The sequence below is a fragment of the Trachinotus anak genome, unplaced genomic scaffold (assembly GCF_046630095.1).
Source record: "Trachinotus anak isolate AG129_WGS33_773 ecotype Australia unplaced genomic scaffold, CSIRO_AGI_Tana_v1 ptg000008l, whole genome shotgun sequence".
Lineage (NCBI taxonomy): Eukaryota > Metazoa > Chordata > Actinopteri > Carangiformes > Carangidae > Trachinotus > Trachinotus anak.
The window spans coordinates 10637182-10662272 of record NW_027273859.1 but is presented as its reverse complement, the minus strand read 5'-3'; the positions used below and the strand labels follow the sequence as shown (position 1 = coordinate 10662272).

Here is a 25091-nt window from a genome sequence, read left to right as displayed (position 1 = left end):
AAGGTGATGTCACCTATTCCTGTGCACCAATCAGAACTGAGAAATCTGAATCAAAACACGATGACTGTCGAGGGGTTCTTTGTTAACGTTGCATGGCTTCTGTCAACCAAAACCTTTCATAGATAACACATATGGACTAATTATTTTTATGTGTAATTTTTTTATTTTATAAAGAATATTCCACATTTTAAGATTTTCATATTTTCAGGGGCTTTAGTGTTGAAATCTCTTTCTTTCTGCTGGATGTGTCCTTCTGCAGCAGTACAATATCTGCAGCAAAGATGACTAGTTGCAGAAGGTTGTGCTGAAGCCTGCTATTTATTTGAATCATCCATCCATTTTGTAAACCAGCTTTATCCCTGGCAGAGGTAATGGGGCAGGAGCCTATCCCAGCATGCATTGGGTGAGAGAGCGTATACCCTTGTGTATCAGCAAAATGTGACACTAGCAGGAATAAGCTGGGTTTTATATGTGAAAATACAAAAACAAAATGTGTCACTTCTTGTGTTGTGTCCTGTTCTGAACACACTATTGGCATCTCCAGCCAAGACAGGTGCAACCTGACGAGCTTTGGCAAGCCACATTTCTCCAAGCTGAACATGGAGGGAGTGTCCTACCACAATAATTGCACCAATTTGTGATCCTTATCATTGCTCTACCATACAAACAGTTTATATCAGTGATGAATTAATTTAATATCATTAGGGATATGAGCTTTAAAATCTCTCAGCATTTTCTTTTACCCCCCTATGTTGCTCTAAAAGGCTGTTTTATGTGAGTTTTAAATGTAACTGATAGGCTACACTTAATCTGACATGATCTGATGTCAGTGAATGAATGTCTAAGTGAGTAGCTAATGATCAAGAAAACACTTGGTACCGGGGGGGGGGGGGGGGGGGGGGCGAACAGTCAAAACATGCAAGAGAATCACTCACCAACACCAACAAGCCTCCTTCTATGATTTGCCTCTTTAAAACACAAACAAACAGGAAATGGCAGGAATGGTCTCACTAAAGTGAGGGCAGCTGTTTCAGATCAAGGCCCTTGGGAGACGTTGGGGACAGTGCCAGTGGAGGAGCCTTCAGTCTGGCTCCATGCAAGCCACTCTGCATCATCATCATTACCACCCAGCAGCTTCAATTACAGGGCATGGGCCAGCAGCACACAAGAGCGATGCTTAGAGGAGCTTTTATTTTGGGAAGCTTGGTACTGCTGTAAGAAAGTGCTATAACTGCTTATTCACTGTCTCCACCACAGACATGATTGCTAAACTAAAATGAGGCAGGGGACACCAGACATCCTGGGCTGGGTAATAATCAGAGCTGTGTACAGTGTTTCCTATCCAGCCGTGTGCATTGGTGGAGGTCCTCAGCAAAGACCTGAGGCTGATGGTAACCTACTCGTTATCCACTGTCACTGATGGACCCTGCCTTGTAATTATGTCTGAGCGATGCCTCATTATTGTGTCCACATTCTGTAACAGATAAAACACAATCTATGACTGAACACGGGCATCTTTTATATTAAAATTCATGTCATTAACATTCTTTAACTTTTTATTGCCTCAAATCCCACTGCAGCTGCTTCACAGAGGGTCTCAGTCTAAAACGCTGATCGGAATATAGACCCTGCTTTCAGTGGTGAGCCTGCTTCCTCTATTCCACACATGTATTTTCAAAGACAGCATTTAATACACAGAAGCTGCATCAAGTTTTCTAACCTTAAGGGATGCTTAGTTTACCTTTTTTTCAAAACTGGGATGTAAAACTTTTCATATACAGTACCCAGTTCATACTGCAGAACATGAATTAAGCTTTACAAGGCAAGCCCAATCTTCTCAATCCTCTATAATGCTTTCTACATATAAATTCTTGGCACAGGCTTACATAGTTCAATAACATGGAATAAAGTGACGGATCTTCGTGATGCCAGCTCTAATACCATCCCCACCCCCTCTCCCTTCATTCACCACGGCCACACACCATCAGGCTGCACCAGATATAAACCATATGTACAAGATTAGAGGCCAAATGAACAGCAGAGAGATGAGGACAACAGGATGACTATGAGTATACAGTAATTCACTCTGTGCATTGTGAGCTATAACAGATCTACATTTAATTTTTTTAACTTTCAGCCTGTGGGACTTTAACTTCCAGTTTCCAGTCTTAATTCAATATCAGTGCCAAAGAGTTTAGACGTATATACTCCAAGACATGTTTGACAACAAGAACATCAGGAAACAGTTATTCTGTACTATACAGCTCTAATTCAACATCCACGATTCCTGAAGCTCAGCACATGATAAATGTGGATAAACCTGAATGTGTGAATTGTGAAGAAATGGTACAGTGAATACTTTCAGACCCTGAGAGAAGCCAAAGCCGTCTCATGTGATCATAGTGTAGGTGGTCTGGGGGAGGCACTCACCTACACTGCCACTAAAAGTCAGACACACAATGAAGAATGACTACGAGTCTGAGCGTTTATTTATCCACAAAGGGTGCTACAAGCAACACATTTTTCATCCCTATTAAATTCCCCACAAGGCTCTTACTGGAGCAGCATATCAAACTCATCAGACATCTGGAGTTCATTATGGTGGGAGTAAAAATCGCTGGACTTCATGAAACTTTTAATTTATGGTTGCTTGGATGCCTCTTTCTGATTGCAAAAAAGACAACAATCAAAGAAACTGAATTAAAGCCAAGTGTGCTGTGCTTTTAACAACTCAGTGAAAACCCCTTCATGAAAAGGCTCTAATAGTTAATGAGTCCAACATATCACAACTGCACTAATTAGACACAAACCATCTGGTATGTCTCACTCTTGTTTCACATAGAGGTACAGTAACTCTACTACACGACATACTACTATGACTTATAATGCAATACAATATAATGGAGTACAGCTTAATGCTCATATTTCAACAAGAATTTCTGTTAATGGCTAAAACATAAATCTAAAACGTCAGCAAGACATCTTTTACGGCGTCTCAGTGTTGCAGAATTATTCTTCAGTGTTAACTGCTGATACCATTTTACCAGCTTAACAATTATGATTTATGACCAACAAATGCAGCCATAGTAACCACTACCCTGAAACGTAGGTGTTGTCCTGTGTAAAACTGGGGGAACATATGCTGACATGTCTGTTTTTGTTGGCGTGAATACACTGAGGTGCAGTTATACAGGTCGTTGCCTTGACAACAACTTTTGGAATGTTGACATACTGCTCAACCACCTTCGTAAACAGCACCAAATAGTAAAAAGGCCCATCTCTCCCGGCCAACATTTCCCTATAAAACTCACACAGCCGAATGTCCCCATGAGTGTGCCCGGGGGCCTGGAAAGCATGGGGAATCAAAAGTGCCCCAGTTTGCTTTTCCACTCCAGGGGAAAGAAAAACAGGCGTGCGGATCAATCAGTGGGGATGAGGAGAGGCATGCTGCCCGCGCCGTGGCCACAATGGACCCCAAGCTTAACGGCTACGAGTCCACGTGAAGAGGCCTCACGCTGTCCAGTCACAGGGCTCACTGTGCAGAGAAGGAGAAGAAGAAAACATCCCTCCACCGTGGCCACAGCCAGCATCGCTCCCCTGACACTGGCTTGGCTTCGAACAGCAGTGGCCTGCCAAACCAAACAGCAGCCCCACTCATGTCAATCCTGAAATAGTACATCATTCCAAGCCATCGTCGTCAAGGAAATGATATGCATGTCTGTATTTAGTGCTGGAGGAGAGGCCACTACAGGTGAGGTACGTTTACCTCTTCAAGTTTTCCATCTTGAAGATCAAAACTTTCTCACTCATTACCCAACAGTGCATGCAATATAAAGTTTTACAGTTTGACTCCATTTAAAAAAAAAAAAAAAAAAAAAAAAAAACCATAAACTTAGTTCTATTCCTCAAGTCAACTCTCCATTTCGGTTCCAAAGCGATGACCACAGCTTTGCACTCCAGTCCACCGCAACCTCCAGAATAGAGCAGGACAAAGCCAGCTGCTGGCATGCAGGCTGGCTTGCTCAGAGGAGAATGGCTGACAGAGAAATGTATGGGATAGAGGATGTACAGATACTTGCAAAGTCCTCCCTGGATAAACGGTTTAGTGACACAAGTCATACTGCCAAGGCCACTCCACCCAATTTAGCACAGAGAGGAAAAGTTTGGTCTGCACAGGCCCAAAACTGAGTGTCACCCTGCAGAATCTGGCCATCCTACACTAGGAGGAATATTTATAAAGCTGCCTTCCTAACCCAGCTTAGGATCAGGCAGCCCGCTAAGGCAACCCTCAGGAACCTCAAAGTGCAGCAACTGCAAACCCAGACATGAAGCCTGGTCCTAATGGCCTAGTGACGGGTCATGTCTCGTGAAAAGCAGTTTGGTTTTGGCCCTGCTCATCGCAACAGAGATCCTGTTGTGGTCACTTCTTGATGATATAAACAGATGCTCTGAATCATGATGGTGCCCGGACAGTCCAGATACAACCTCATCCTTGGCTCTCAGAAATCTTGAATAACTTCGCTCATTTTTACTAAATCCCATGAAAATAGCTGGCCACATCATGGCATGACAAAACAAAACTGCAGGGTACAATCTTACACATAAAGTCCACCAATGCCACTTTGGAACCATTGATGGAAACAGCTTTTCTCCTTACTGCCAGGGTTTCCAACATACTTCAGTCGCGATGCATTTTAAATCTCTACAGTTGCTGTAAGGTTGGGACTGTTGCTTCAGCAGAGTGGATGCTTCCTGTAACAAGGACTTGAACCTGCACCTTCTGATTAAAAGGTCACTTTCCTTACTCACACTACCCTTCAGAGCTCTTAATCAAGATGTACTGTATAGATTTCCTGAAAAACATACCCTCACATGGCCAAATGTTCATGGTGTGGGAAATGTAAAGGTCAGTGCAGACGCACACCAAGGGGAAATATTTTTGCACTCAAGTTTAAAAAGGTAATAATACATGTTGGATGCACTAACAAACAAAAATCAAAATCATTACCATAGATACTACAAATGTAAAGTAATGTAAGATTTGTAGAAAAGGCCAAGTGCACTGAAGTCGAGGTTTGTCTACAGAAGTCATGACATGCATTGGCCATTTTCAAAAATGCTATTCTAATCTTTGTACACTATCACAAATGTGGCAGGCAGTCAAGACTCCATGATGAGACACAAAGGACATTGCTGTGTTTTTCAGTAGAGTGGTGTGATGGCTTAAGTACAGTTTTGGGAATATCAGCAGCTCTCCCCCTATTCACCACCCCCTCCAGCTCCCACCACACAACAACAAGCGTTGTGACGCGAGGGAAAACTCAGCACCAGCCTTCCACAGCCTCTGCCATCACAGCCACTATTGTACAGGGACTTTTTCTCAGGATATCCAACACCCTGGAAAATGGGGGATCCTGTTGCGCATCCCACTCTCCTCACTAAGGGAGCCAAAACAGGGTGGAAAAGCCTTTTAGGAGCTTTTCAGAGAGGCTGATCAACTGATACAGCAACACTCTGCACCTCTCAGGCAGGACAGAGGCCCTTGTCATGGAGGCTCCACATCTCAGTGCTCACTGGGCTGCTGTGTTCCTGCCAGCCCCAACGGCATAATACACAGTGTGCCCATAGCAGGCCTCTCCCCAGCCATTTCCCCACTGCGCGCTCTGAAAGAACTGCACTCAGTAATCACAGCGCTGCGGCGGGAGGCTCGTCACCACTTTAAAACCAGGGTAGACATCCCTTGGAGGAAGGGGTCAGCCAAAACCCAAAATTCTCATCCATCTAGGCTGCATGATGGTAAACACCAGGACTGTTAGGCAAACAGCAAGCAATCCAGATCAGCTTTTAGACCAGAAAAAGTTAAAAAGGGTGGACAGAGTAGTTATTAAACATCTGAAATTGCTGTCACCTCAAAGCCTGTTTTATTAATATTATTAAGATGATGAATATATATATATATATGAGAGAGAGAGAGAGAGAGAGAGAGAGAGAGAGAGAGAGAGAGAGAGAGAGAGAGAGAGAGAGAGAGAGAGAGAGAGAGAGAGAGAGAGAGAGAGAGAGAGAGAGAGAGAGAGAGAGAGAGAGAGAGAGAGAGAGAGAGAGAGAGAGAGAGAGAAATTTAATGTCTCCCACACAATACGACTTCCAACATAAGAAAAATGAGAGCAAAGGGTAAAGTTAAAATGGTAAGGAGAATGGAAGAACGGACGACTCCATAAATACCACAAACATGCGAGGTCGTCCCGGACGGACAACCATGACAGAAGCAAGTTCATTCCTAGAGGCTCTCTGATTGAGCTCTCAGCCACAACATAGTTCCTAATGTGTTTTTTGGTTGGCCAATACGGAAGTTTGCCCCACCATGGTTTGCTGGCCGCGGCCTCACTATAACTCCACATTTTGAATGTGGTTTTGGATCAATGAAGAGAGAAAAAAAAAATAAAAATAAAATCTGCATCTGTATGTCACAGAGGCTTGCAGTGCATTCACTGAGGAACAATACAATGATAAACCTGGAATGTAGTATCAGTACGCCGAATTAAGCATCTGCACTTGAACTATTGTGAACTATTACATCACTGTGACAAACCCACTATAGTGTAAACAGTGCTTCAGCAATTTAGCACTGTGCTTTCATTAAATTAGAGAAAAACACAAGCAACAGAAGCCAAGAAATTCTGAATCCTTCATTTCCCATAAGGAATAGCATCTTTCATTAAACTGTCCCTGCCTGGTAAATGCTCTCAGGAACCAACTCTTGATATATAATATCCTTGATGACATAATCAGTTTTATTTTCTCAGACTTTAAAAGCTTCCTACAGAAAATTGGTGGAGTAACTCTTTAACAGCTTCAAAATTCACAACTGGAATTTTATTTATAATTGCTTTCCAGCCAAGAAGGACCCAAGGCAAAGACAAGCTAATTCACTTCCAAGTGTAAGGACTTGACACTAGACAGCTCTATCATCTCCAGTGTCTGTCGGAGGCGTCAGTCGGCCAAGTGAACGTCACATATCACACTCATGTCAGATGAACCTGCCAAAATAGCAGGCCAGTCAGAGGGCTGATTCATCTCTGCACACCCTAACTGCCCTCAAACAACTTGAAAGGAGACAACAAGCCATGAGAGTCTGCATTCACAATATTAGAAGGGACTCTGTCTTGCATTCCTACAGACTAGATTTTGCTGGGACCAGATTTCATGGCAGTCATAACTGACAGAAGCATTTTATTTCCATAAAGGCTAGCCAAAACTGTTCAATAAAGGGTAATAACATTCTCAAAAGACCCACATGGACCCCAGTTACATCATGGCAAGACTGGCTCATCTTTCTCCCAGTGTGAAAAAGATCAAAAACTATTCTGACGCAAGCCACTACTCCCAGAGACTGGCCACGGCTGTGAGTGACAGTGCATCTGAATCCCATTTATCATGTAAACAACACAAAGAATCCCAAACTCGAAGAGAAGCTTTAAAAATGGACCTTCTCAGCAGGCAGCCTCTTAGAAGGGACACTTGAATGTTTTCAAGTTCAAACCTCTGCATATTTATCTAACTTTATGTAACGTCCAGAGTTATAAAAATGGCTCGAATTCCTTGTGTCGTTACAAAAGGTCTTGTATGTTTTTTCCTGCTCTGTCATCTCACATGTTCTGTCTTTAGTGGGACCCATGCTTGAGACTAAGCATGTAGGCATAGCTCAAATAGCTCATGATGAACTTTCCCACAGCATTTTCTCTCTTTAACTCACTGAAGTCTCTCCAGACGCCCGAGCCCCCCCCCCCCCCCCCCCCCCCCCCCGGTTGTGGTGCTGGAATGGTAAATAAGTACAGCATAGTTTAGCTGCAGTCTTATGATAACCCTAAGTCTGTTCTTTACCTCTCTCCATATTTTACTGCTTGCCGAGACTAATGAGTCTCCATTCAGACAACTAAAAGGTTAAAGCCATTGTTTTGAAGGGAGGTAATCATTTTTTACTGGGAGCAGGCTGTGAATGAAACAGCTCCAGACTGTTGTTTGTCTTAATGTCAGATATTTTCAAAGACTGACCTTTTTAGTTTGTGCACTCCCTGCTATAAAAATGTCAAAGCCTCTTCGTACCCTGACTCTACTGTGAAGTTTACGCACAGCACACCCCAGTCCACAAACCTTTAGTAGGGCATCCTCTGTGGCAGAGTAACAATTCAAGAGGAAAGGCTGAGAATTCAGATATGTTATTCCTACAGACTAGGGCAGAGCAGTTAAAATAAATACAGCTCACAGAGAGGTACAGAGAGGACAAAATCCTTCAACTGTATTGTCTGAGTGAACTCCAGCCTAAAACTGCAGCTACAGATGAACGACAGTCTGACTTTTTGAAGACAAGTCCATGTATTTGTCCAGTATACTGCATTACTACCTCAAAAAAGTCTGCGCTCCATAGAATATTTTTAATATGGAATCTGTGTGACAGAATTCAGACCAGGACACCCACAAAACATTTCTCCGGTTGGTGGAGAGTAATTTCACGCTCACTCAGAATCAATTGTCCCCATCTAATTAAAGACATTTTATAGCTGGAATTCAGCTGCTTTTATGTTTCATTGTGGAAACTTCTTCACTAACCAAATGGTAGAAAACTTTTGACTTAAAGAAGGTTTTTAGCTCTGAAATTTTCAAAAGCTGTAGTTACAAAGAAACAGGAAGAGGATTCAGGTGAAACCGACCTGTGACAGTGGTCTGGACAGCCTGTGACTCTTGTCTTCTGGAGACCACGAGCGCAGCTGGACACTAAAAAACAACACGTAAAACAACAGAGACTCAATGATACTTGTAAAATTATGTTTCTTATGTGAAACTGTATGAAGGTATTGTGGCTACTGTGGACAATGCTGCAAATAAATAAGCCTGACTGATTGACAGAAATATTGGATTATTCTATGTGATGTTGAATTGATACAGAAAAATTGTAATGTATGTTACACATTTTTTTACATCTGGAAAATATAATTTGTAGGCCAGGCATCTCTGTTGGACCACAACGTTTCATTTATGGTTTGTTGTGACACATTTAACCTTCATCCAAAAAATAAATAAAATTTGCAGCTCCTGAGACTTGAATATTGCACTTGGCCAAACTGCAATTTCGATAATATTTCAATTAACTGTGCAGCCCTACAAAACAAATAATTCTTAAACTTATTGCTGCAGTATTAAATGATGACATAAAGATTTAAATGTTTAAAATGAAAAAGAGTTTTAGGGTGAACTGTAATTACATTAAACACAAGGAAGTAAATAACATAAGTGCAGGGCAGGAAACTTCTTCAGTCCAGACAAGGGAGAAAATTTGGGTGTGAACTGTGACCTACAAACAGTTGTCCAGGAGAGTCAACAAATGGCCATGCATAGAGAAAGCACGGTGAACCTTCCACATTCTGCCTTTTGTTGCAGTGAATGCAAACGGTGGAATGTGATATCCTGTGCATATCCTTTGTTACTACAGTACAATCCCATGGCTCCACTTTCTGTCTGTTATTCCCACACCTATTGACTTTGAGCCTGTTGTGGAGTCAAAAGAGCACTTGTTGCAGCCTTTTGTCCAGATGTAAGCCTGTTTTAGCAGTGAATGAAAAAGGTTTCTGAAAGACTCTGGAAAAAAAAAACAAACCAAAAAAAAACAAAAAACTGTCCATCTGAAATGTCAAGCTCAAAAATGCCTCAAGACTTCATCTTAGACCAGGTTCATGCTGAAAGAATTCGTTTTTTATCTTATCTTTCAGGCTGATTCTTCCAACTATAATTTACAAGTAACCAGGGCACATGTGTAACTTCAGACAGTTTAATCCTTTGCTCTCATTACAACATTGGTAACCAAAGGGATAATGTAGGAGTGGACGTGCGGGCTAAGGGTTCAGCACATGTCTAACACCAAATGGCACAAGTAAGCTGATATTCAAGTTATGTCAATAGATTTCAAACATGTTTTAAAATCTAAGTTTACACTGCAGTTTTACCAACGTTACAGGACAATATCGGCTCTAAAACTTAAAAAAAAACAAAAACAAACCCTTAAGCATCACATACCATTGTAGCCTATCAGTAATAATTTCTGCATGCTTGAACATTGCATGCATTGCTTGAAATTTACACAGCATGTTATGGGAGCTACCTCTTGTTGATGGTGGGTGTCAGCCTCTCCCTCTTGCCGTCGGGGCTGGCAGGAGGATCTAGCGAATAAGGTCCAGGGGACAGTGACGCAGGGCTGGAGATGGTATACTCTCTGTAGTTCTGGTTCTCATCTCGACTCACTATTACTGCCTCCTGCAAAACATCACATAGAGGAATGTTACTGCATTAGTATCTATTGAACGCAACTTGATCCTACTGAAAGGCTTAAGTGAGAGGCATAATGGACACCTGTGAGAATGTCAGCACACGCGAGTGCACAGAAAAAAAAATTTATTGTGTCTACTTTGTTATGCAGCAACACAATATGCTGAAGGTGGTACAATGTCTTGTTTTGCTTCCACCCTGAGGGCAGTAAAATAAAAAAGATATGTCATAAACAGATGTGTGATGTACACAATAGTAGAAATAAAGCTCTACTACTGAAATTAACTTCCTTGTGTAGTCAAAACAACACATTATCCAAATAAAGCAGGCGCTTATGAGCAATGTTGTAGGCCAAAAAGAGATGGAGTTCTGGACAACTATTTGTCATTTGACATCTCATAGTCAAGACAGACTGTAGATAGATTAAAGCTCCTGTGGAGACACAACACTCACCTGGAAGCGTCCGGTGAGCTGTTCAGAGGTGCTGATGCCATTGGTCTGTCCAGGGCTAGAAGGTTCAGGTCTTGAGAGACAGAAAACCAAAGAAATCAATTGACTCTCAACACTGCTAATATTGGACTACCCAAAGTTTCATTTTCTATCTACAGTATGTAGCATATGGGAAGTCTTACTACCCATTACTGCTGAATTTCAAAAACAGGAAAAAAAAAAACCCCAACATAAAATCAACTAAGGCTGAAAGGAAGTTCGTGTTAAATGAATAAGCAAGGTCTTTAAACTTGGCCTAAATTACATTTACACACAATCTGACGTACTCAAAGTATGCAATAAAGAACTTGAAAAGAAAGCCTGAGTGAAGGAAAATAATCAATTTTCTAAGAGTTATTAGTCTACATGAACTTTATTTGAAGGATGGGCTAGTAAAAATAACAGTAATTTTTTGAGATCCCTTTTGTTAATGTTCTGGCGAGCATTCATCGTTATGTTTCCATGAATCTTAGAGATTAGTGCAAAAGACAAGTACTGCAGGCTCTGAAATTATTCTCCTGATGGATCTTGTCTTTCTAACGAGTAACTTTTGCTTTACTCGCTTAAATAGAAAGCACATTCTTTAAGCAATTCCATCATTGAATTTGCAGGGGAAATATGGGCACTATAGCGCCAATACAAACACACATTGCCCCCCTGGCTGCAGGGCCAGAGGCTGACTGGCTCTTGGTTGAGCCTGGGGTAATGAGGCACACAGAAAGGCCTGGATGCCTGTGGTAAATCACCCAGAAACACACCTCTCATGGCCTGGGCTCCACATACTGTGTGCAGGAGAGAGATGGCAAGAAGACAGAAACTGATACAGCAGTTCTAAGACATTTCTTCCTCTAGGACTGATATTAATGTGGAATGCCTGAAAAACCCATTGCTTTGAATCAGGAACTGCACAGCTGAAAATGCTCACCTTGTACTTTAAGCTTTCACTTCCTACCATGTACATCAGAACAAAAGAGAAAGTCAAGCTCTTTAGACAAGGAGATATACTTTAGAACAGTGATCAGATCAGTGTCTGATCTACATCCAATGACCTGTAGTTACAGGTTTCCTGTCAAAGTGCTGACTGACTTTATACCACAGAGATGTGAAACTGACTTAAATAAGCACTTGAAACCCTTAGTTGATATTAGCTGTTCACAGCTGTCATAGAAGGGACCCGAGTTCTCACACTGACCTGCCTGAGGCAGATTCTTTAAACATGTGCACCATAAAAATACCTCTACATTCTGACAACTGCAATATTCAAACACCTAATATTGACCAGAGTTCAAAAGATTTAAATCCTCGGGAGGCAAAATGTACATATTTGTGTCAAGCTGTGACCAGTATTTAGGATGAGGCAAGCCACTGCTTCATGGAACTGAGTATTGTTTGAAAATTTTTGATACTGGTACTGGTGTGATACCTGAATTGCTCAAGAACCAAACCTGTTTATTACAGTTTTTTTCCAACAGTACAAAAAGGTTGTTTAGTTTTCCCTCTTTTAAATGATAAAGGGTTTTTTGTGGAGCCATTTACTTATCAAAATCATTTAAGGATATAAATTTTGAAGGCTTGTGAGGTACATTTGTGATTTTGGCCTATATGCACAAAATACTACTTACCTGACTTTCTTATTGAGGTCTTTGTACCTAGCCCTGCTGCTTTACCAATCATGCATAGCTAAAAGCAAACAAGTCAGGCTCATAAGTGTTCTTAATCTTTGGTGATCAAATGTGATAATGCGACCTACTGGATGCATGCACACATCCATGCATATCACTGCAATTTGGTATCAAAAAGGAAACTCAGTTGTACTGTAGCAGTTTAGCCGTGTGGTAAAGCTATACCCATGAGTTGTTCCGACTTCATTACATAGAGCACTAGGATCAGGGTGACAAATGCAAGGCATCAATGAATTCCAAACAAGAAGCTGCAAACAAAGCCCAACTAATAAGGTCCTAGGGTCAATGACAAGACAGTGATGGAGTGGTTAATTTGTGAAAATATCCTCAATTAGCAAATTCTGGGATTAACGTGTGACTGGCTGCACCAACAATAAACTGCTGCCTCTGTGTAAAGCACTAGACATGCCTAAAAACAACACTTTTCTATTCTGAGAATGAACTGATGCCAGCTACTGTACTTCCAGTGGGCAACACCATCTGTGTAATGACGGTCAGTACCCACATCACTGCCAGTCTGATGAGGATTAACTGCCAACCAGATGTGGAGCTGGAAAAAGGGAGTGATCAACTAAACAAAGAACAAATTAAACATTACAGTTTGTGCTACTCAGTTTACAGAACTCATGAAAGCTTGTCTGAACATAATTCAAACAGGTAATATGCTTGATGAGTAGCATTAAAACAGAAGCCTGTGAGGTGCCGAAAAGCACCGACAGTTAACAGAGTGGGATTAAAGGCAGAGATACACAGTGGCATTGTCCAGGGCAGGCAAGGAGTAATGGTGTTGTTTCTGGCTTGGTGGGAGACATGAGGTCAGCAGGGAAAAATTCACTCACATGGACGTAGGACATCCAAGGAGGAAGCATGTGAAAGCCCATGTGCGTGAGAGGGTGTGTGCATGTTTGTGTGTGTGCAATAAGACTGAAAAAAGAAGAGTGACAAGGGGCAATAGCGACAAGAAATGAGAATTTAGGGAGGACCTTTAATCAAGATGCCAGCCAAGAGAAGTCCTGACTCAAAGGAAAAGCTTTTTAGAAGCCAACTCCCTGTCACCCAAACAAGGTCTTGGCAAATCTCAAAACAGGGTTTATTAAGACGGCCTAGGGAAGGGAACAGTGTGGCTCTCATACATGCTGGCATTTCCCCTGATTACAATCACTTGTGTTGTTTGTACAGTGCTTGTATGATAAAGTTAAAATGAGTTTAAAGAAAGACAGAAGCTGAGGGGACTGTGGTATTGGCACAAACAAACAAAATTAGGGACATTTAAGACATTCACATGGGGAGCTATGCTGCAGATGGTTGCATGGCACTGTACTATATGCATATCATGTTCATATATCAGGCGTATTCACAACGTAAAACAACATGTCGTTTTAGCAGGAATATTTGTCTAGTAGCAGATGTGCATGCCAGCGTACCTCTCCACCACTAGCTGCAGATGGGTCTTGGAGTTCTTGATCTTATTCTGGGCCTCCACGTTCAGCATGTCGGCCGTGTTTTCCCCATTGATCTCCAAGATAATGTCGCCAGGTTGTAGGGCAGCCTGCTCTGCCTTGCTGCCCCCGTTGACCTGTTGAACAGAAGAATGAGCTCCATTTAAGTTTTACTGGCCCCAGGTCGTGCTCTGAAAATAACACTTTACGGATCCTATCCATCTGGCAAGCAAAGACAGCTCTGTATCTTATGGCTGTGCAGACAATTTGTCAGTAACTTGAACAAATGGGTAAATGAGAAAAGGTATTGACGAGTTGACGAACTGTCTCTCTCTAGAACTCATAACACCCATAGTAAATACCAACAGACGCCACAGCATTTCACACACACATGGAACGAGGCAGCGCTGGTCGACAGTGGACAGATTCATGACACCCTTGGGGAGAAGTCATTAGTGTGACACTACTTGATGGTTTGACTGGGCCTGACCTTTGCAACTGGCCTCACCACATGTCAAAGCCAATGCTATACCACCACATCAGAGTAAATTCCACACTAATGGGTCGAAACATAACGTCCAAGCCACCAGTCTCAGCTGGGTTCCTGTGTCTCAGGCTTATACACCCAAACACACAGGCTTATTATAACAAATGCCAAAATGAGGAGGTTGGTGCTGCAACTGCTTAAACTTTAGTATGACATTTGCCACAAACAGTACTCACTTCACAATTAAAAACAGAGGGGCAATAAAGCAAAGAATGCAAAACAAAAAAATAAAGAGCCAGCCAGTGAGGATGAAAGTCTCACTCCTGCATCTCAAGAGGAAAAATGGACGCAAAGAGAATCCAGTCAAGAGGCTGTAAGTTTAGCCAAGCAAGAGGGCAGAGGTACCATGTTTGTGGCTCACTCGAGAGGCAATTAAGCGTTGCTGGGGTGACCCACAATAGTGCGTGCCTTTTCTGATCAGGACACGCCTGGTTTCACATAAACTAAGAGCAGTTGGGGGTTCGTTCTTTTCCAGGGTCTGTGCCCGAGAGAAACAGGGGCAAGCTATCTTTCAGGCCAAAAGGAATAAAAGAGGGCATCAATGTCGTCTCCGTGCCAAGCGACAACCACTTCAGATGGTTCAACCCTACAGCTGCTTAACTGTGGAGACAAGCCATTTCTCAAACTGGGCTTTGCAAAACAATTTCAGCGATGAAGTTTCTCTCTCAACAGGAATCCCCGACACTTCACAGAACCCGTTTGATATTCGAGACAAGCAAACATGCTGGTGTTGTTTACCAGATAGCAGTAACAAAATCAGACTTAGACCCCATTATTCATGAGAGGACCTGTTTTTCTAGCATATGTTGTCAAGAGGGGGCAAACAATAAATGCCTTTGAAGGAGTTTGAAACTCAAGCTGTTTGGAGCATTGGTTCCCTGCCATGCCTTTGCTATAATTTATCCTTTATGGTCTGAGGAGCTACTGGGGAAGACCCATTGTAAAAATCCAGGCTGAGGTGATAATATAGGATCAGGATGTGGAGTGGGCAGAACTGGGTGTCTCTGGCATGCAGGAGTTAGTCTGAGCAACATTTCCTGGTTGTGTTTACTGCATGCCGTATGCTTACAGTGTTAATATTTCCGCTTCTTCTAATACATCGTGTCTCTTATTTTTTTAAACAGTGACTGGGAAAATATGTACAGTAAAAACAACTTGCATGTGCTAAAGTACAAATTTAATGATGCATGTGGTAGTGCATGCACTCTGGGACCAGGATCCCCCTCACCTCCCACCGCAACTTCCACTGTAACTGTAATCAGTGGTTTCCTTCTAATGTAATCTACTTCCATTCTATTCTAACGGGTTCAGTAGTCAAGGAAATAGGTACGAAACAACCATGGACACAAACAAAGACAAGAAAAGAGTCGTAGTGAAGAGGAAGTTGACTTTGCATGACATGCCATTACAGACTGTTTTGACCAAAACAGAGGATATGGTTTGATAAGGTGTGACAAGGTTCAGCAACAGGGCAGCTGCTGGCAAGTACCTTTGATACAGTTATGGCCTTTTTGAAGTCCCTTCCTCCAAATATTCTGAAGCCCCATGGTGAAGGACCAATCAGGTTCACTGTCAGCGCCATTGAGTGATCAGGTCAGCAAAGTCACTTACCAAAACCCTGAAAAAGAGAGAAAGAGAACATAAAGATTGAGAGTGAATGATATGTGGGACCTATACATGTGTATGGCTTAATATTTTCATCAGAGTGAGGTGTTTCTGCTGGCCAGGCTTCACATCAGATCAACAGGTGAAGACTGAACATTTGCATAAGCCGCCTTTCATCTTCAGCAACACTTCACTTCCACTGGTCTAAGTCCCCTTGACTTGGATTGTATAACCACATCAAATAGGAATGGGAGGAATCTGAAACCAAAGACACATGACTAACATTGCTAAAGTGCCTGCAAAGCCGAAGAGTTTCATTAAATCCAAATGCTCTTTCAAGACAAAGAAGAGAAACCCAAACAAAAAGTCGTGCAAGCACAGTGAACAAGGAGCTTGATGTTTCATTGTTTAACTGTGACCACTGACTATAATGTATATGTATACAGTATATAGTGGTGTAGTATGATTTATGACATGCAGTATGGTGGCCTTTTATGTCCAGTTTATGAGAATGGGCTATATAAATAAACTTGTCTAGCAGTTCTGTTGATGTGTTTTAAAAATCTGTAGTTCCCTTGTGCATATTGTATACATCTGTATGGTGAGGGTTTGCACGGAAATGCACAGATTTGTTGTGAATTTCAAAATGTAATTATGTAAATCTAGCATTTAAAATCAAATCATTGGAGATGCCAATGTATAGTGAAAACGTGATTTTTCTATTCCTTTTGTAGACTGGCTTCTCAAGGAATGGCATTAAGGAAGAACAAATCATACTGTGACATCATCCATGGGTTAGCCTTTGTTTTTCATTTTTCCATATGGGACAAATAACTTAATCAGAGCAATATTTTGAGGTTTACAGTCAGCATTTATTATTATATTGTATGACATTATTTTTTATCCATTACAGCTCTAGACAGCTACATGACAGAATGGACGAGTAACAGATCCCCTAGATGTTGATCTTTAATTACTGTTAAGAATGGAGCTTTTAAAATATTACATAATTATAATTGGTGATGACAGTGTGATGTATGCTTCTGTCTGTGGTATGTAGATTTTCTCCAGAAGGATCTCTGTTGACCTGGTAATGATTATTGGTTTTCCAGTTCTGTGTCACTTGACTTTAAATGCTTTATGATAGAAGTACACACATCTTCTGAAGTTGTTTTTGGGTATTCCTATGTTCATTTCACTCATTGTCAAAACTCTCCTTGAGTAATCAGGGTGTACGCTGTTTACGTGAACAGCATGACAAGATGATAATGTCCCTATCAGCAAGGTGCTAAAGGGTAATCAGATGGGTTACACAATGTGACACTGACAGTGGAAATAAGTGAATACCTGTAATACATCAAGAACAACCTTCAACTGTTTTCAAAGGATGGTGTCTAAAGCAATATTTTCTATTACTGTCATTGAACATCCAGATAATAATCAACTAACTGTTACCCAATTAATATTAACAGCATCTTCTAAAATATTAGTGAGCTAAAAGAATAAAATTCTGGTGCCAGGCTATTCAGAAAATACTCATAGTGGTAGTGGAAGTTTGTCAGGTGACTGCATGTGTAGACACACAGCTCCTGTGGCAGACAGTGATGAGTACTTACAGGTTCATAAACACATCAACACCTGCACACTGCAAACACACACAGAGACACTGTGTCTGTGACTGAGATGCATCTTACTGAGAAACTGTGCTTTAATTTCAGCTGACGACATTAGTGTAACGAATAATGTTTAGGTGCACTCGTGGACGATGACATAAGTGAATTAAGTACAGACTGCTTCTCTTGAAAAAAAATAACAAAAAAATGTCAACACCCAAAGAGTTTTCCATCATCTGCTGCTTAACTCATAAGACAAAGCCTGGTATTACATCAACCCCTACATGCAGAACTTGCACCTTAGTTACTTTTACTTTCTACACATGTCACAATGGATTTGTTTTTTAGATCAAAATAAACTGCACATGAATTGTTTTGTTTTTTTGATTCAACGATATATTTTGTCATTATTATCATCATCAGTAGTGCGGGGGTGGCAACCTTTCATACAAACTGTAGTTCAGACAAAAGCACATAGCAGATCAGTATATGGTGAGTGTAATTGCAGCTATCAGCTGGTCTCAGGTTACTGTCTAAAGATCTCAGCACAAAGTTTAATATCATGCTTCATGTTTATGAAAAGTTGTAAACACTGATATACATTGTGGCCAGCCACACGTAATGTAAATGATGATCTTACTCAACGTGTCCAGAAATAAAGTAATAAAAGCCTGTCAATGATTACAGACATTGTATAATATGGTTATCAAAGTCCTTGGCAAATATGAGGAGCAAGCAAGACAAATCACAGACCCAAGGACAGTGGATCTAGGACATCAGCCACGCTGCTCCCCTAAATCCCTCCAAACACTGGCCCATTTCATTGTCTGCACATTCCACAAGTGTTTGGGACAGAGCGGTGCAGACCCAGTTTCTCATTAACAGTCTGGGCCAATTAGCAGGGTTACTAGGCTCACCATCATTTGGGTCTCTTAATTGCTGTGGCCTCCAGAATTAAGTGCAGTTGTGATAATGACAGGGAGCAGCCGCCCCAAAGTTTCCCAGCCTCTGGGAGTGTCAATTACTTCCATGAGCCTCTGCAGCTTCTCCTATAGAGTGACATTATCAACCAAGCACCCTGCTAATTCTCTGTGTAAACATCCAGTGTTCACATCATAAAAAAAAGGTGGTTGTGGTAGATAATGTCAGAGTGAAAGGATGGTGAAAGTATGCGGCAGAGCTAACAAACAGAGGGGAAGAAAAAACATCACAGTGGTGGAGAGGATAAGTGGCACACTCATGGGCCATGCTTAATTGGCCACTGATGAGGTTTTAGGACTGCACTGCACTGCTGCTCACATAAAACAAAGTGCTGAACTCAGTTTGATGAAACCTCTCTATCACACAAAAGTACTACTGGGCAGCTGCCAATATACATAAAAGGTGAATTCTGTTCTGGTGACATCTCGTTGGTTTTGCTGGCAGGCCAGTTTGGCAGCACAATTCAACCCACCCAGCACAATGAGAAGAATGCCAGTCATGAAGTCATTTCTGTGGCTCGCAGTTCAGCATCAGTTGCACAGCAGGATGTCAGCATGAGGAGAATGGAAACTGGTACTGTAACTGTAGTGAAACACTCTCACTTCTGACTACCACATTGGACAGGTTTATGACTTCCCTGCATACCTACATACCAACAAACAGTGAGATGTCAAGACTGACAGACCGAAAGCAGCAGCATTCAAAATTTCTTAGACAGGTTTGTCCATTGACTCATAAACTTGTTTGCAATTTGCCAGTTTATTATGTACACCTTCCTGAAGCGATTGGTTATATCAGAACAGCACTGTAATAAATCCTACATCTGCATTCAGGATTGTAGATTCAGAGGCAATTAGTTGATTCATTGATTAGTCAATCACCACTAACTATTTAGGTGACTGATTAATAGCGACAGTAATTTTTCCTCAACTTTAGTAAATATCATCATCTTTTGATTTAGGAAATTGTCACGTGATTTTTTTACAATTTTCTGACATTTTATTAACCAATCAAGATAATATTCAGGTGATTAATAATGCAGAATATAATCATTAGATGAAGCCCTAGGATTTGTCCATCCTATTTTGTTAGTGAGGTAATATTAGTATATCTCAATACTAATATTTATATATGTGATTGTTCCTTCAGCCAGGTGGGGTACAGGGCAGCATGATGGATTTAGTTGAGACTGACAAAAAAAATTCTATTCACATTGTTCAAAGACTCACATCTCTGTGCTATTATTGTGAATATAAAGTTTGAGTTGGCAGACTTGATATAATTGATATTCACAAGGTAAACAAAACCAGAGGTGAGCTCCGACCTCACTTGGCTCAGACTGTATTTCAGTTTCCAAAGGGACATTCTTGCTCTCTGGGGTAAGTTCAAGCCTGTCATGTATAGACTCTATATGTTAAAAGCCTTTTGGCTCATGTCACATATGAGAGATTGGCCCTACAGGCACAATGAGATAGGATATGAGCGGGAAAAACAGGCCCTTCACAGTATTGGATTCAATACTCACTGCTCCAACACGCAGAGAGCCTCAAGGGTTTCATTTACAAAGGACTATACAGTTTGTACTTATGGTAATGCATATAAACAGGAAACACTGTCGCACTGTTTTCTATTAATATTCTGAGAGTGACTGCATTACAGGTTATCTTCCTTCATGTATGACTACAAATAAGACATGCTACAAGCCTCAGTGTAACCCCCTGGTGGTCAGGGGAAGTAAACCTGAGTATCACTTTGCAGAGGTTGTACACACACACAATAACACGTAAGTGATGTTAGCATATTTACTGCAATGAGTATTTATGGGTAGCTTGGGCGGAATGAGTGAAACTGGCTAACAAGTCTGAAACTGTGTGTGCAATTTACTGGCGTGTGGCAAATGTGATGATTCATCACTGATGACTCATTAATGTTGATTTGAATGTCACCACAACATAGTTATGGCAACCAGTAGTTACAATCTTATATTGACAAAATGTTTTTGATGTGAAGAATATTAAAAGAACCATTTACCATCATTATATCTGACATAGCTAATCCTAAGAATCAACACTGCATTTGATCTAAGGAATGAAACATTTGGAAAAACAACTTGTCACTAGGGCTGCATGATATGCTTTGATTATTTTGGCAGATAATGCGATTCTGATATGAGTCATGATTTCAGCTGGAATGATCATTTTTGCATCTTGTATTCCCTGAAATTTTTCTTAAAATGATGATGATGTGATTTTCGTTGGGGCTTGTACCAAACACGCATGTTCCCTTACATTTGGAGTATATCATTTGTAGGATGGGGCATCTCTGTAGTACCACAACACTTACTGTATGATGCTACAATGTACAACAGTGTTGTCATACATTTCAAAATGTTGTGAGGAAAAAAAAAAAAAAAAAAAAAAGATGCAGCTCCTGCGATTTGGATATTCCAATTGGCCACATTGCGATTTTTATTATATTTCGATTAATTGTGCAGCCCTAATTGTGACCCTATGTACTATAGTGGAAATCAAATAGATATTTATGAAAACTGAAAAGCATTAGGTTAAATAAGTAGATAGCTGCCTAAACTGCAGTATAATGTCATGTCTGGCAGCAAAACCTGGCCACCTACATCAACTCTGTACCTCTTCCCCGAATCACCAGTGAGCTCAACTGAGACGGGTTTATTTCTCCTTGAACTCTGGGCCAAAATCCACTGAATTGAAATGAACAGGCTCTCAAACATGCAAATACTGAAAAAATGGCTGATGAACATAGCAGATATAATACATCCAACCGAAAAATCTGGCTGAGCTTTGATGCGAACGAACACTCTGATGAACCACTGTGGCTGCAGGGGAATATTCCTGGTATGAATCACACTTGTCAAAGCTCTCGCTGGTGGCTGCATGCCAGTGTGAACTTTCCACAGTCCGTGTCAGTGATGAAGTCTGCTGTTGACTCTATCCTGTGTGACACACAGTACACCGACTGGTTGGGCCTTACCTGGACACACACACCCACTTAATAAAAAGGGAGAAGAATGCACCAGCTAGCCTCTCCCTCGACTGAGCGAAGTGCGATGACATTCTGTACATTCTCCATAATCACACCCATTTGGTCAGATACAGAAGCAGTCACTAGGGAGATGAGAACATATCAAACAATAACATGTGATGTCAAAAAGGGTGTTGGTTGATGAGTTTCTGTATCATCGTATAAGGCTGCCATCGCTAATAATCATGGGCTGAGCCATACCTGTAATTTTTGTGGGTTACTCCCTTTTAAGTGAAAATACTCTCAAGGTTGCATGTTCCTGTATGGTTACATGCTGAAACATAATATTAAAAATGTAGCATAATCGTACCTACTACAGCGTAAGAAGACAACCTCTATAATTATCCATCATCTCTTTCTGAAATCCCCTTACCACTTTACTGCCAGAGTGGACTGGATTGTGTCCACTCTTAAGTATGGTTGTAACAAGACAAGGACACAGTGGCACAGGCTCCATTTATCTCCCTCTGCATCATCATCTGAGGATCATGTTACTGCCGTTCACACTGAACAGACTCCACACTCTGCTGCTCAGCAATCACGACAGCTCACCACATCCTCTGTACACACCACTAGGCGCTCTTCACAAAAGGCGCACACCAAGCACCGCTTTGTTCATTAGATGCACGCTCTCAAAATACACTGCTGCGATGATGCATCTCATTCAGAAACTGATGCTTGTGATAAACAGCTTTTTCTGGTAAAGTTGGGGACGTCCTCTCTCACAAGCTGTTGTGTCCACAAATGTGTGTAATGTTGAAGAAACGACAGTCAAAACCATCCTGCAAAACGTCTGCCTCAGCTAAAACCGAAAACCACACTTCTGAGAGACAGGCGCCAAAAAAAAAAAAAAAAAATCCCTTTCATCATTCACTTAACAGATTATACTGACTTCCTGCATAATTGTGCACATGTTCATCACAGAGAAAAGATGCCTGTTACAGGCCTTGAACTACATAGAAAACAGTAAAATTTAGCAAAACTCAGAAAGACTCAAATGTTCTTTTGCTTCAAACTCAGTGCAATTGTAAAAACAAACATTTCCCTGAGTTAGAAGGTAACAAGCTGGCCATTTCCCTATTTTCTCAAAAAGCCACTGCTTTGCTCCAAAATTACAGTGGTGTGCTTTTGGTTCCTGGATGGCTTTATCCTGTCTGGGCAACAACATAGTGTTCTCTCAAAAAAAAAAAAACCCCATCAGGAAACCAACACAGTTTAAAGTGAGAGGAGGGTAGGTAGAGCACACACTTGAAAGGCAGTTGGGCACAATCACAGTGGAGAGGTTACACAAACAGCAGGCGGAGGGGGTTTGGGAACATGAAGTTTCACTGGGTGTGTTCTGGATTACACATGAGACACTTCAGGTAGTTCCCCACCTGCTGAGCTCACAAACCAGGTCTGTTTATTTCTTAACACTTGATTAAGTGAACTGGAGAAATAGCCACGTCTAGACATTTTAAAAAAGGAACCACAGAGAGAGAGAGTTACAGCACTTGAAAGCTGGCTTTAACTTGAACTACAAAGTGGGTCTGCTAAATAAGAGTCATTACCCTCAACAGGCAAGTGCAGGAGAGAAAAGATAACTGGATAATGTGACATAAATACTTGCTTAAAGTTTCCTGAGGCTGCACCTGGTCCAGGCCCTGGACCACAAATCACTCTTGACTGCTTAATGTACAAAGAATAACCGTCCCTGCTCTCCTGAATACAGATGCATTTACAGAGTGGAGGGTCTACAGTAGGTGGTGGAAAGTAGCACTCTGTGTGGGCTGAAGATTTTCTGGTCAATTAGACTGACTTTCAATTCCAGCTTAAATCATGCATCATTAGCCAAAACAGCTCATGTGGCATGTGGGTACCGCACGCACACTGGCCATCAATCATAATTTAGCAGAGCTTCAGTGACTTCTCTGAGGTCCCCACACTTCATAAACAGATATGGGTCTAAACCTATAATAAATCACAGTAGCTGCCATAAAAACAACACAGAACAGAAGTCACCAACAGTTTGACGTTGACATACTTTTAACAACACCGTGTTCACTTACCAAGGTGAGCGCAGTGCGATACGAGGCGCCCTCTCCACCTGTTCAATCTTTGCGCGGTCCTCGACAGAAACCCTGAGCGCACAGCCCAGGAGACAGCGGGTCCCAGCTCACCTCGGCCCCCGAAACGCCGGCCTCCTCCGAAATGCGGATAAAAAAAAAAAAACTAAGTAGAGAGTGGATGGAGTCGTGATGAAGTCGCTCGTAGTCCCTCGGCAGTGTTTCCTCAGGTGATAAAGGCGGCCACCTGCGGCGCTGCCATCCGCTGCTGCCAAAACAAAGGTTCAGACCATAGACTGTATTTAGAGCCGGGCAGCGGAGCGGGGCGTGTCGCATCAGAGGGGAGGAGGAGGAGGAGGAGGAGGGGAGGAGGGAGAAGGGGGGGGGGGGGGGGGGGGGTGATAATTGAGCCATTTATCTATTTATCGCACCGCGCGGCTCCGCTCTGTGTCCGCGTGCCACCTGCTGGCGACACGAGTACAGCAGCACGTGCGCATCCGGTCACGGGGTTTCCCCTGGCGACGTAGGTGTAGCGAATTAACCTGATCAGATGGCGGGATTTGATGGCCGGGTTATGTCCTATACATATATATATATATATATATATATATATATGTATATATATATATATATATATATATATGTATATATATATATATATATATATATATTTATATGTATCTACAGTTTATATATAAACAGGTAAATTATACATGTTCTGTTGATTTTGTTTATTTAAAAAAAAAAAATGAGAAAAAGTTGTTGTTCAAATGTCAGTGCACTGTTTTACCTTTTACTTTATGACCAAAAAAAAAAAAAAAAAATCCACTGTAACTGTGGTGCATACAAAAGTTTTGGCCCTTGTAGTTCTACACTCAGAACTTCATTAACCCTTTAGCCCTTAACTGACTTGTTAAGACTTGTAAGGGAGGCCAGGAATTGCTATTGGGGATTTTCCACTAACCACATTTCCAAAGTTTGATAAATTGTCTGACTCTTCCAACCTCAACAACCGTGGGCTCCTCTAGGCAACTGACTGTGGGTCAGAAAATTAAAAATCTTGGGAAATATCAATGTTCAAAATGTCATTAAGAAATTCCAGTTAACTGAATTGTGGGAATTAGGTCAAGATCCAGAAGGCCAAGAAAATGTTTAGATAAAACTGTACGTGAGTTGGGCAGAAAGGTGAAACTAACATCCCCTGTGACTGTGAAGGAGCTACAGGAAGGCTTAGCTGACACAGTCGTGGTGCACTGTGCCAGTGTGAGGTGCTGATGCATAAACAGGATCTACGTGGAGGAGTAATCAGTGCGATA

The 25091-nt window shown here is 41.6% G+C and overlaps 1 protein-coding gene across 2 annotated transcripts in view; it reads right to left on the bottom strand.

Annotated features, from left to right (window-relative positions):
- The window catches only part of pdlim2 (PDZ and LIM domain 2 (mystique)), a 35269-nt gene extending 11201 nt beyond the window's left edge, over nt 1–24068 (bottom strand). The window contains exons 1-6 of one of the 2 annotated variants that reach the window (XM_071482522.1): nt 23779–24068; nt 15964–16092; nt 13913–14064; nt 10771–10840; nt 10154–10305; nt 8709–8772 (exon numbers count right to left, since the gene is read on the bottom strand). In XM_071482522.1, coding sequence (XP_071338623.1) covers nt 8709–8772; nt 10154–10305; nt 10771–10840; nt 13913–14064; nt 15964–16056 — 531 coding nt within the window. In that variant the 5' untranslated portion in view covers nt 16057–16092; nt 23779–24068. The remainder of the gene's footprint in view (nt 1–8708; nt 8773–10153; nt 10306–10770; nt 10841–13912; nt 14065–15963; nt 16093–23778) is intronic. The other variant, XM_071482523.1, reaches the window with a different exon arrangement.
- Nucleotides 24069–25091: the final 1023 nt, after the last annotated feature.